The sequence below is a fragment of the Cajanus cajan genome, chromosome 9 (genome assembly GCF_000230855.2).
Source record: "Cajanus cajan strain Asha chromosome 9, NIPB_CcT2T_4, whole genome shotgun sequence".
NCBI classification, from domain to species: Eukaryota; Viridiplantae; Streptophyta; class Magnoliopsida; order Fabales; family Fabaceae; genus Cajanus; species Cajanus cajan.
The window spans coordinates 7,696,028-7,710,463 of NC_138525.1; the positions used below are offsets into that span (position 1 = coordinate 7,696,028).

The 14,436-nt window shown below is 34.3% G+C and overlaps 1 protein-coding gene and 1 long non-coding RNA gene across 2 annotated transcripts; both read left to right on the forward strand.

Annotated features, from left to right (window-relative positions):
* The first annotated feature begins 5,667 nt into the window (after window positions 1-5,667).
* LOC109814040 (L-type lectin-domain containing receptor kinase S.4) lies at window positions 5,668-7,782 on the forward strand. Its single transcript, XM_020378367.3, has one exon. The coding sequence runs from the start codon at window positions 5,781-5,783 to the stop codon at window positions 7,710-7,712; it is 1,932 nt and encodes a 643-aa protein (XP_020233956.1). The 5' UTR covers window positions 5,668-5,780; the 3' UTR covers window positions 7,713-7,782.
* A 4,436-nt stretch (window positions 7,783-12,218) lies between these two features.
* Window positions 12,219-13,953, forward strand: LOC145951815 (uncharacterized). The gene is made up of 2 exons (XR_014429749.1): window positions 12,219-12,741; window positions 13,795-13,953. It is a non-coding gene; the product is annotated as an uncharacterized LOC145951815 (long non-coding RNA).
* Window positions 13,954-14,436: the final 483 nt, after the last annotated feature.

The window sequence follows — 14,436 nt, forward strand, 5'->3', positions numbered from 1 at the left end:
TAATTATGGTGTTACTCTAATTTGCGTATTACACTATGATGATGTATCTTTGATTAGTACAAGTCATGTTTCATTAGTATAGATTAATATTTAGATTTCAGTTTTAAAATATTGTGTGAATTATATTTATTTATTAAAAAAATATATATTATGATATTGTAATTGTTGCTTGACAATGGCAAAAGATTTGTTTAAAATGATTGGGTGAATGATAGTGAGAAATTATCATCCCTAATATTTTCCCCTACACATAAATGTTGGACTTAGAGAGAAATTGGGTTTGTTTGACTTTAGTGTGTAAGAAGGATCATGAGTTAGTGTTAAATTGTCAAAATGATGTATAATAATTTAATGTTTATTATTGTTTTGTCTTAATTAATATTAAAATTTTGAAAATATTTTTTTATTAAGTGTACATCAAACAAGAAAAATATAAAAAGAATGAAATCAATACAATTAAGTAATAAAACAAAACAATTTTGAAGGTTGAAGACATGCATGATTATGCTTAGTTTTTGCACGAACACGCTTCAAATAAAGCATGTCATTATGCATAGTCATGCTATGAAGCACGACTGTACATATCAATATGCACAATTGTGCTTCCTTAGAACATCAAGAAGACCCTAGTCATGCCTAAGCACACTTATGCTCCTATTTAATGAAGCAAGCCCTAGATACTAAGTATGACCATGCTTGTTGAGATGCATGATCGTGTTTCAAGAGTTTGTTCTAATTCACTACAAAAAAAAGGTCATTTAGTGATAACCAAAATCAACCGCTAAATTGCTCAAATCGGTCGCTATTTACATTAGCGACCGAATTTAAGTAGTTGCAAAAACTTGATCGCAATGAAAATATCACCGGTCACTGTTTAGAGACCGAATATTTCGGTCACAAAATGGTCGTTATCATTTTAGTCGCTGTTGTATATAAGGACCAAATTGGTGACCAAATGAGATGTCGTTAAATCGGTCGCTAAGTATGTTTTTTTTTATAAATTAAATAAATACGATTTTCAGTTTAGTCTCTAAATCAATCACTAAATATTTATTTTTTCTTTTATTAAATTTATAGGCGTTGCAAATTTGATTGTTATTCACGTCACTAAATTATTAGTGACACATTTTTTAGTCACGATGAGTTATATTTTGTCGCATATTCAACCGTTATAAGTTTTATTCCGTCCCAAATTTGATTGCTAAATTTGTTTTATTTTTAGAGATAGAAGAGTCGATCGCTAAATTCAGTCACTAAGTTTGTTTTATTTTTAGAGAAGAAGAATCGATCGCTAAATTTATTTTAATTTTCTCTAAACTTATTTAATAGTCATAAACAATAGTACTAAAATTGACAATGCATATATAGTACTAATATCACAATAAAATTAATTAACATATATAATCTTCAAAATCACAACTAATGAAAAGAATCCAAAATAAAAATGACATAACTAATAACTAATAGTAAAATTCAAATAAAGTATTCTAAACCACAACTAATATAAAATATCCAAAATAAAAGTATATGACATATTACTAATAGTAAAAACCAAAACAATTCTTCAAAACCACAACTTACTAAAAGCATCTAAAATGAAGTATATAACATATAACTAATAGTAAAAACTAAAACAAGTATATGATATCATAAAAGACAAATACACATTCAATCAACAATCTTTCGGTGTATCATCAACATGATCATCCTGCTCGTCTTCAACATGGTGTCTGGGATCATCTAGAGTGGTAGTCAGTATATTGGGCCCTGGCATAAGAGAGTTAATCTAAAAGTGTCGTAAGATTAACTGCATCTTCTCATCTTGCTAATGCATACGCTCACTTTGTTATCTCATGTGCTAAATCTATAACTCATGATTTTTTTTAATTGTTCCATATTTTGCTCAAGCATCCTCTCATCTTCCTTTGCTAGAAGCTCAGCATTCAATTTGTCAATTATTTGATGCATTCCCTCTATTGCCTCTACCATTGGAGGTTGACTTAAAGTATATTAAGCATGTGTTGACTGACTAAACTTTTTTCTCAAAGTACCAAGTCCATAGTCCATACACATGTCCTTTGTCATTCTCAACTCCTACAACACCTAAATATATTTCATTTCCATTGACTGAGGCAAGAGACTCCTGTGTAGATGTTCCTTCCCTTGTACACTGTAGGACTTCCTCTCGATGTTTTTGATATCTTTCCTGCAAAATAAATTAAAACATTAGATTTTTACAATTAATACATAAAGATAAAGTTCAAAATATATTTAGAAAATATCAATTTTGTATTTAATATTTATTATGAATTAATTTTGTCTCTAATATTATGGAAAAGTAAATTTAATCTTTAACTTTGATAACTATTAATGATTAATTTAGCTACTTAATTAAAAAAAACAATTTAGGTAATATATTTTTTTTTTCTTCGTGTGAAAGATTATAATGAAATTAATACGATTCGAATATAAGATATTGTAGATATATTATTTCAACTTTCAACACTAAATCCGCTGGTAGCTTAATTTAACAAGCGTTTGTTCATTTCTAATTAAAACACTTTGAAAGATTCTGGTTATTTAACAAGCATTTATTCATTTATAATTAAATCACTTTGAAAGATTTTGGTTCTCAAAAATAAGATTGATGAGATTTTTTTACAAATATTTTTAATATTATTCAACTTTCTTAGGAATAATAATATGTCTATAACTAATTATTACATAAAATTATATTTTCACCGATGAAGGTAGGAAAGTTTTATTCTGACTTATTTATAAGTTATAACAATATGAAAAAAAAATTATTATATTTTTTTTATATTCTTATCTACTAAACATAGTAAACTTTTATTAATTTACATGTCACCTTTTTAGAAATGTTGAATCTTACGATGATACTCTAATTTGCATATTATATTATGATGATGTATGTTTGATTAGTATAAAAAATTAATATTTAGATTTTAGTTTTGAAATATTGTGTGAATCATATCTATAGACTTAAAAAAAATATTATGATGTTGTAACTGTTAAGTGACAATGGTAAAAGATTTGTTTAAAATAATTGGATGAATGATAGTGAGAAATTATCATTCCCTATTTTTCCCTACTCATAAATGTTAGACCTAGAGATAAATTGGGTTTGTCGAAGTTTAGTGTGTAAAAATGATCATGAGTTAGAGTTAAATTGTCAAAATGATGTATAATAATTTAATGTTTATTATTGTTTTGTCTTGATTAATATTAAATTTTTGAAAATATTTTTTTTATTAAATGTGTGCATCAAACAAGGAAAATATAAAAAGAATGAAATCAATGCAATTAAGGAATAAAACAAAATAATTTTGATAGTTGAAGACACGCACGACTGTGCTTAATTTCTACACAATCATGCTTTAAATGAAGCATGTAATCATAAATGATTATACTATGAAGCACGAGTGTACTTATCAATATGCACAACTGTGCTTCCTTTAGAACACCAAGCAAACCCTAGTCATGCTTAAGCACACCCATGCTCCTATTTATTAATGAAGCAAGCCCTAGATACTAAGCATGACCATGCTTGTTGCGATGCATGATATCGTGCTTCAATTTGCTATGATTGAGTACAAATAGGGACGTCTAAGATACATTGAAATCATCTAAATTTTATCTAATTTTCTCTAGTTTTTAACTTTCATTTCTCTTATAATTTATTTTCTCCTTTATTCGTTATTAAGGTTCTATAAGAGGCTAAAGGCCAAACCTTCATGGAAGGATTCTTCTTATCATGGTTAATTTTTTTTTCTTTTTGTTTAATTGGTTCTTACAACATATGTGACTAGTTCTCACAATTTAGGATTATGATGTAATTGTTCCTCGAGAACTCCCAATGATGAATTCATGATTTTCTTCTTGTTAATATTGTTGTATTATTTTAATATTTTTTATTCTTTCATTAGTTAATTGAAAGTTACATAATTAAACTCTTTTAATAAACAAAACTTTAAAATAATTGAATTGTTGAAAAATTTGCATGATCAAGATATTTTCATAATTTTTAATTAAATTAATTTATTAATTCACTTATACGTGTATATGCTTTATTTTTTTGAATAAAATTCTTACAATCAATTTAAGTTTTTCTTAAGATAAAAATTGTTAGTTTCTTAGAACCATATGGTTATTAACAATTTTAGAAATATAATTGTCGACATTATTTATTAATTTATGAATTTTATTTTTGGGAGTATTGAGAACAGTGAATCATAACTCTAGAATATTTATCTTTAAATTTCAATAATAATTCTTTAATTTTATTTTAATTTATAAATTAATTAATACTCTCTCAATCAAATTCAGTTACTTTCAAACTACTAAAAATCATGATTAAATTGATAATTACTTAAATTTAATTTCTTAAATTTTGATATATGAAATTTATCCATTATTATTATTATAATAAAATTCGTTTCCCTTAAACGCATTTTAGAGGCAGGTAATGACACGGTTTGTTGTCCTGGTGGGTAGGAGGAAGATGACGACCAACAGAGAAAACAACATATTGGACGCTAAGTGTATTTGCTTTTTTGGTTACATAAACAATGTTACTCAAGAACAAACCCGATAAAGTTGCTCGTAAGTTTATGTTCAATCCAATTTTTTGGTTTGTACTAAAAAGGAGGGGAACAAGTTTTTTCTTGTACAAAGAGATAAATTTAAATATTTATATCACATTTCATTCTTTATTTAAGATATTTATATCATTTGTATACACGTTTTTTTTTCTTCTATATAACCAAATAAAGAAAAGAATTTTTCTTTATTTTCTTCTATATATAATTCCCAACCTAATTTTTTTTTACCTCAATTATTACTTATTTTATTCTCTACAACTTTCTTTACTTTCACACACTTTCTTAAATCATAGATACCATTATTGAATTTTTTAATGAACTTACTTTTACAATTAAACTTTAATTTTGATAAAAAAAATATTACCAATTTGTTCTTCTTGTTAGAATCAAAGTTATAGTGTGTGATCAATCCAAACACAGATGTAATTAAACTTACCATTATTATTAGTTTAATGAAATCTAGACATTTACTTTTCATAAACACTATTAATACTTCTCATTTTTTTTATCTCACTTATTTTTATCACTTATCATACCTTTTTCTTTTCTTTTTTCACTAAGTGTTGTATAACATATTAATTGGGTATTTAAAAAACACTTTTGTTATTATCATTTACCCTTTTCAATGGGAAAAAAAAGTGAAATATGTATATGATTAAAAAAGAAATAAAAAAAGTAAAAAAAATGTAAAGTCCACTAGTTATTTTTATTATATTTCTATCATTTTTATTTACCTATTTATATCTTCTCCGTGAAATATCTTTGTTTTCATTTTATTTATCAATTATCACCTATTTATTTTATTTTCATTTACCTTAGTTTCAGTTTTCACCAATTTTTCTTCCTTTCATACCGGACAGACATGAGTGGTTTGAACCTAAGTCGTGTACGTATTTATGCGCTCACGTGAAAGCCAAGAACCACGTTTTCCTATTCCACCCCACACACCAACGTTCTCTTATTATAATACAGAGTTTCAGTATATAAAAAATGTATTAAAATAAATAATATTTTAACTTTCATATATAATATTTATTTTTTATAAATTATTTAAGCATTACAATTCAAAATAATGTATTTAAATAGAAGGTGAATTATTATAGTAAAACATATTTAAACTTTGAACGTAAAATACTCTGGTTCAGCTCCAACACAGTTATGGCAAAAACACTCATTCTCCTCTGCTCCATCTTCCTCGTGGCCAAATCCGAAGAGCTTCTCTTCCAAGGCTTTCAATCCGCCGCCACCAACATAACCACAAACGGCGTCGCATCAATCCAACAAAACGGCATCCTGCGTCTCACAAACTCCAACAACCAACTCGGCCACGCCTTCTACTCCACTCCGCTCAAGTTCAAAAACTCCAGCGACGGCGCCGTTTTCTCATTCTCCACGGCTTTCGCCTTCGCCATCACAAACCGCGACCCCAAACACGGTGGCCACGGCTTCGCCTTCACGCTTTCCCCCAGCAAGGACCTCCCCGGCGCCTATTCCGGCCAGTACCTCGGCCTCTTCAAGCCCCACGACGTCGGAAACTCCTCCAACCACCTCTTCGCCGTGGAGTTCGACACCGTCCTGGACTACGAGATTTACGACATCAACAACAACCACGTCGGCGTCAACGTCAACACCATCATCTCCAACAAATCCGTCCCCGCCACCGACGCCTCATCCAAGCAAAGCCTCAGCTTGAAGTCTGGTAAAGTCATTCAAGCATGGCTGGATTACAATTCCTCAGAGAAACAATTCCATGTTAGACTTTCCTTAACCTCGTCCAAGCCCACTTCACCTATCTTGTCTTGCCACCTAGATCTCTCACCCATTCTTCACGACAACATGTACGTCGGCTTTTCAGCTTCAACGGGGTTGCTTGCAAGTTCACACTACATCCTCGGTTGGAGCTTTAAGATGAACCACGGAGAAGCCAAATCTCTTCGTTTGGAAGAGTTACCATCGCTCCCGAGTTATGATAATCACAAAAAGGCCACCGTGTTGGGTGTCATTGTTTCTAGTGCTACCCTGGTAATGATAGTTCTAACCGGGTTAATGGTTTATGTTGTGAGAAAGATGAGAAATGGCGATGTTATTGAACCGTGGGAGCTTGAGGTTGGTCCTCATAGATTCTCGTACGAGGAGCTGAAACAAGCGACAAAGGGGTTCAGAGAGAAACAGTTAATTGGATTCGGAGGCTTCGGAAGAGTTTACAAAGGGGTTCTCCAGGAGTCCAATACAGAAGTAGCGGTGAAGAGAATCACGCAAGATTCGAAGGAAGGGTGGCGACAATTCATGTCGGAGATTGCGACCATTGGTCGGTTACGTCACAGGAACATAGTCCAACTACGAGGATGGTGTCGGAAAAGGTGCGATCTTTTTCTGGTGTATGACTTGATGCCGAATGGGAGTTTGGATAAGTACTTATTCGAGCAACCCCGGAAGATTTTAAGCTGGGAAGAGAGGTTTAAGATTATAAAAGGCGTGGCTTGGGGTTTGGTTTATTTGCATCAAGAATGGGAGCAAGCGGTGATTCACAGAGATATAAAAGCTGGGAACGTGTTGTTGGACAGTGAGATGAATGGGAGGCTCGGAGATTTCGGTTTGGCCAAGATGTACGGACACGGGGAGAATCCCAACACCACGCGCGTGGTCGGCACGTTGGGGTACTTGGCGCCGGAGTTGACGCGGACGGGGAAGCCCACGGCGAGTTCCGACGTGTTTGCGTTTGGGGCTTTGTTGTTGGAGGTGGCGTGCGGGAGGAGGCCGTTCGAGCCCAAGGCGTTGCCGGAGGAGCTCATTCTGGTGGATTGGGTGCGGGAGCGGTGGCGCGTGGGGAGGGCTTGGGAGGTTGTGGATGGGAACCTGGGTGGCGTGTTTGATGTGGGCCAGGCTTTGTTGGTGCTGCGATTGGGCCTCTTGTGCTCCAAGGACGGCCCAGAGGAGCGGCCCAGTATGAGGCAGGTGGTGATGTGCTTGGAGGGGGAGATGCGGTTTCCCGATGAATCGTGTACGACGACGTTTTATGATAGGGTTAGCACGTGGTCTTGTTCCCCAGAGGATGTTGATGCTTCCTCGCTTTCACTCTCCGGTGACTAGGAGTAGGGTCCAGGGATTTTGTATATTTGTCGTATCTAAAAAATACATTAGTCACTCTAAATTTTATTTATTTATTTGTTATGTTTTTTATATGGAGTAGCATGATAGGGGTGACCGACCAAGAAGGTGAAGCAATTGGGTGGTTGAGATTTCTGATGATTTATGGAACAAGAGGTCGACCCACACGGCCACACCCACAACCAGTGTCGTAATTTTTCTGTGGCATTTATCTCAGAGACAACACCTGACTACGATGGTACGATGCATTGGTGTTTTAGTGATTATAAGTAATTAAGCTTTGGTGAAATATAAATAAGTCTCGTATTAATAAAATAATAATTTATAAAATATACATATATTTTAATCTCAAATATTAAAAATAAAATTATGAAAATTTAGTCTCAAAATAATAATATCTCATCATCATTTTGAGTAACAAAGTTGATCTCTTAGGGATAATCATAAACTGGATTTATTAATCTCGTGTAACTATATTTTTTAATCTAATCTATCATGTCGCCATCTTGATGTATGTTTCAACTAAAATTAACTTTCTAACATTAAAGTTTGGGTTATAGGTCAATTCAATTTAAATGTGTGACACTTCCTTTTATGGAGAAGAATACAGCAAACATTTTTTTTTAAAAAAATGTGATAATTGATTCAATAAAAAATAGTTAAGGGGATAAAATGAAAATTATAATTATTTGATTGAGTGGGTTAAACGAGAGATATAAAGAAATTAATATTTTAAAATTTATTTTACTTTAGTTAGATTTTTATATAAAAAATAAATAATATTGTACTACTCGTATTGCGGAACCGAGCTTGAACTCAGCACTAAAGCGCTAAACGATATCGGATGAGCGTTACAAGACATCGACCAAAACAAAGGCCTACTATCTGAAGGGATCATAACCGACCTCAGGCCCAAGGCCCAGATAAATCCTAATTCACACTAAGGTACGTGCATTACATATACGAGACCCATACACCCACAAAGACTAACTTTAGCATTGGAGTCTCCTTTGCAGGTACCACCCCCACTCCGGAATAGCCGACGTACCCAGCGAATGAGGCTCACCAATCTTGCCTAGTAGATCGTCCCTCACAACCGATCTCCGGTAAGAACATTTGGCGCCCACCGTGGGGCCGATCAAGACATCTCTTATTGGCCACGCTTATGGTTTTCACCCGAAGGCATAGTAGATAAGCAACAAACGAACAAGATCACACAACAAGAATGGAAGGAGAAGCGACATTGAGACAGCTGATCGAGAAGGTTGATCAAATTCGACAACGACATGCCGCTGACCTGGAGAACATCCGCGCCCAACACGAAGCCGACTTAGCGGCGCTACAAGCTGAGAATGAGTGCATCCGCGCCCAGCTCCCTCAGCGCCCCCTTGATCAGCCCCCTCAACCGAGTAATTAAAACGAGGAAGAAGGGCACTCGGTTTCCCAGGCACTGACTGCACCCAGGGCGGCGACCGATAGGTCTACTGCACATCGATCGCACGTACCGACGTACAAGTCAGACCATGAAGTTAGCAGTGCACCCGCCCAGGCTCCAGGACACAGGACGAGCATTCGCCGCCATCCTTTTGTTGACGACATCATGGAGACACCCCTTCCTTTTGGATGGAAGCCTCTCAACATTGACCGTTATGATGGCACTACCAACCTAGATGAGCACGTTGATCTGTACGTCATGCAGGTAAACCTATACACTAACGATGATGCTATCCTGTGTAGGGTTTTTCTGACCTCGCTCAAGGGATCGACACTCGCCTAGTATACTCAATTGCCAGCGGGATCAGTCGATAGCTTCGACACTCTGGTGAGGCGATTCACGACATAGTACGCAACGAGTCGACCACATCACATCACGTCTGCTGCCTTGGCCAGCCTCAGACAGGGCGACGACGAACCATTGAGGACATTCATGGAGCGTTTTGCTAGCATCTCCGTCAAAATCCGCAACTTAAACCCCAAGGTCGCCTTACACACCATGCTCATGGTGCTCAAGTCAGGACCCTTTGTTGACAGCCTTTGTCGGCGACCTCCCTCGCACATGGACGAACTCCGTGCCTGAGCTACGGGGTACAATCAGATAGAAAAACACATTGCTTTTCGTGACCAAGTTCGTGGGAAACCACAGGGAAAGCCAGACCATGGCCACAAAGATAAGGTAAAAGTCACCAATGACAGCCAGTTCAAGAAGGCTAGGGTGAACAAGGGAGGGAGGTATGACTTCTACAACCCCTTGAACGCACCCCGAGTAGACATCCTAGACACAACCCCAGTAGTGCAGAGTCGGTATCATAGAAACTATGGTCAAACAATCGAGGAATGCCGCACACTCAGGGACCGCATCGAGGAACTCATCCAAGGAGGGCACCTCGGGCAATACGTCCAACGATAGCAATCTCACAAAGGAGGCTACCACGGACGAGGACGTGGACGAGGCCGAGGCTCCGGCACTCGCATAGATCAACCCTCCGGATCTCAGCAAAACATCGGCGGAGCAGTGCAGGCCGAGGTAAGTCATGATACCATAGTTTTAAAAACTGGACCGGTCATCGAACCGGTTAAGGTATTGGGTCAGCGGGTCAAAGGTTGAACCGGTGGATCACTGGTTGAACCGCATGACTCGATTTTTATTTATTTTTATTAAAAAATATTCATATTAAATATATTTATACTTATAAATTTTAATAAATTCATATCTTATTTTAAATTTAAATTTTTCTATCTTATTTAAAATTATTTTTATTTTTATTTTGTAAAAAAATACATAAAAAAATTACATGTTAAACGGTATATTAATACAAATTAAAAATATAAATAATATGTACATATATAATATGCTTGCAATTAATATCACAAAATAATATATGTAATATTTACATAGATATTGAATTATTAAATACATAATTTAAAATTAATAATATACTATAAAAGTTATTTAAGTTGTATATATTGTAAACAAATATATTAGAACAAGTAGTCATTGTTATATTTAATAAGACTCCTTGCTTTTTCATTAAGAGATTCAATTTTCATTATTATTTTTGTGATTTATGGTCCCTTAAAAAAATTATAAAAAAAAAAAAGTGGTTGAACCGGTTTGACCCACCGGTTCGCCGGTTGAACCGGAAAATTGACCGGTTCAATCCGGTTTGAAACGGGTCGACTGCATAACCGATCCAACTTCAGATTCGGACCGGCTGGACCACCGGTTCCCGGTCCAACCGGTCCGACCGGCCGGGTCGGTCCAGGTTTTAAAACACTGCATGATACAGGAACAACTCCCTTACGTGGAGTCATCAATACAATTGCAGGTGGCTTCACAGTGGGAGGCTCTAGTAACTCAGCATGTAAAAGACACCTCGACCCCGCACCGCAACACGCCACCCATCACCTTCACGGATGACGACTACACTAGCATTTGTTCAAACCAGGACGACCCCATGGTCATCACGGTGGAAGTAGCTAACTGGGAGGTCCACAAGACGTTGATCTACCAGGGAAGCTCGGCTGACGTCCTATACTGGCCAACATTCCTAAGGTTAGATATCCCCCATTCCCTCCTTCAACCACACACAGAACCCCTAGTCGATTTTGCAGGAGAACGAGTCTACACTCGGGGATACTTAGTGTAACATCCTAAATTTTGTAACTATTTATCTATATAATTTCTGTAAATTATTATATATTAAATATTATGTAAGTTACTGTGAATGAAATTTATGTAGCATTATTTAACAAGATTTTTTAAATTCAATAACATATATTTTATTATCTAATTTGACTATTTCTCGAACAACGTTGTGAGCATGCTGTAAAATCTAAGAAACTTAATTTAAGAAAATTTAAGTAATCTGTAATTTAAATAATAATTTATTAAGTGTAGATTAAGAATAAATACAATTAAGAGAGAAAATCTCTAAATTAAAATTTATAGAAATTCTCTAAGGATTTAACTAAAAAAATTTATTCTGCTAAAACCTTAAGCTAGAAAACTATGGAAAAATGTTCAAAAGGTTATAAATAATTTTATCATCAATATAGTATACTTGTAATAATTAATAAAAATGTATAGTTAGGTGAAATTAAAATACAAGTCTCAACCAATTAAATTATGACACAAACAAATTCTAATTTATTTAATATTAATTAACATAATTAGGAGATGATCAAGAGACAAAAGTTTATAATTTTAATGGTCAAGATTCTAATGATGATATTAGTTTCTCAAAATTATAATTAATTTATAAGATACTTTAGTAATTTTACAATGTTCTAGAAAGTTCTACAAAACTCTTCAAAGTAGATATCTAATTACCAAATAATTAAATGGGTTGGAAACTTAACTATTAAGATATTCAAATAATTCAAGAAAGTACTATAAAATTCTACACAATAGAAATCTAGAATGGATTATATACTTAACCATTAAGATATTTAAATAATTCTATAAAATTCTAGGATGTTCTATAAATTTCTACAAAAAAAAGGGACACATAATCACCATGTGATTAAAATGAATTGAAAACTTAATCATTAAGATAACTAAATAACTCTACAAAATTCTAGAAAGTGGACATCTCCACCAAATTATTAAATAAATTGGAAACTTAATCATTAAGATACTTAAATAATTCAAGAAAATTCTAGAAAGTCCTATAAATATCTACAAAATGGACACCTGATCACTATGTTATTAAAATATCTTAGGAAATATCTACAAATCTAGAAGATTGGAGAATGGAGGTGGAGACTAGTATAAATAGGAGAAACTGCACCAAAAAGCTCACCAACAACCCTTAACAACTAGACATAAACCAATGCCAAAGAAACACCCAAAAATACTCCATCTTTTCCACAACCAAGGAGTAAAACAAGGAGTAAACAACTAAAATTTCAAGAAAAGGGGAAGAAAGGAAGAAGATAAGAGGAAGAAAAAGAAGTAGGAGAAGAAAAAATCAAGAAAATTAGGAGAAAACTATCAAGCTTGGAGAAATAGGTATGCATTAGATGTTTAATTTTATTCATGCCTATATAGTTGTAGAATAAGTATTGATCTTTACTTATAAGTTTTGATGCATGGAACCTTAGGTTAGTTGATATGGTTTTTGATTGTACTTTTTGATAAATTTGATGTTTTAAGGTTGAATCTTGAAGTGGTTGATTGTTTATGACTGAATGTTTCTATTGAAATTGTTTGAATTGTATTTGAAGAGTTTGATTGAGAATAATTTTTGAAGTGATAGATTAATAGTGACTCATATTGTATATTGCATAATGTCATTTTTTAGTGAAAAGATTTTTCGGGGGAAAATAAAAGAATTTCAAAAAATAAATATTTGAGAAATGAATTTTGTACCAAGGATATTTGATAGAAAAAAAATGAGTTTTGTAATTTTGAAATGATACTTTTTATGTGAATTCTTTTCTTTATGTTTACTTCTAAGACATTGGTGGCGAGAGATTGATTGTGATAGTGGGTACTGTCAAAGACAGTTGGCAGTACGAGATGGATAAAGAAAAGGATAAAGTGAGAGAGAGCTTGATATAGTTGTGAAAGTCTGACTGAGGTATTTGTTTTATGCTACCAATGTCAGAAGATAGTAAACGGGGTTTGAGTAGAATGGGTAAGACGGGACCTCTGGTCTGGGAGATAGACCTTTGGTCTAGGGAGTGTTTAGGCATGGGCAATCCCATAGATGGCTAGTCTTTATTGATTCTGTGTCGTGGTAGTCTTTCGGGTGCACTAACGCTCTGACTACTATCTACTTGTTCGCATTTAGTGGGACATTGTCGAATCACTAAACACTCAAAAGGGAAAATCTCCATGGAGTATTGAGTCAAAATGATTTTTAAAAGTATATTTTCAGTCAAAATCTGCATCTCATTCTCATAATCATATTGCATTATTTGGACTATTATTAATGAAAAATCTTATCAATTTAGTATGTGTATTAATAATTGTATGAACTTATTATGCACTTGTCTGATTTGTTTGTGTGAGATGTGAATGAAATTAAATGTCTAACCCCATAAATATTTTTAAACCCAGATATTGGAGATCTCATAATGCAGAAAAATTGGATGTGCAGTTAAAAGGTCAGATGCAAAAATCTAGAGCATAGGATGAGGGGTTTTATTTTACTAAGTTGTTATAAAATGGTTTGTAATATCTAGTGACTTTTATTGAATAAAACTTTAATTGAATAAATTTAATTCATTTCTTTAAGTATCTTTTCTACATATTATTCATAATAATATAAATAATTAGTTATAATTAGTATATGTGATCTGGAAAGGGGGTTACACATAGACCTGCTGACAACCTTCGGGACCCCTCCTGACTCAAGGAGGATCATGGTCAGATACCTCCTCGTTGAGGCCAACACGTCGTATAACATCATCATCGACAGGCCGACGTTGAACCAACTTGGAGCTGTGGTATCTACCCCGCACCTGACGATGAAATTTCTGGGGAGCAACGGCAAGATCGTCTCAGTTAGGGCACCAAAAACTAGCTCGAAATGCTATGCTGAAAGCCTGAAGGTTTCGCCATCAGAGGAGCGCCGCCGACGTGACCCCCTACTATCGCTCATATCACTCAAGAGGACATCACTGACCTGGACCCGAGGTCGAAATCCCATGACAACTGACCAAGTCCAATTGACGAGCTTGCCGACCTACAAATCGGAAG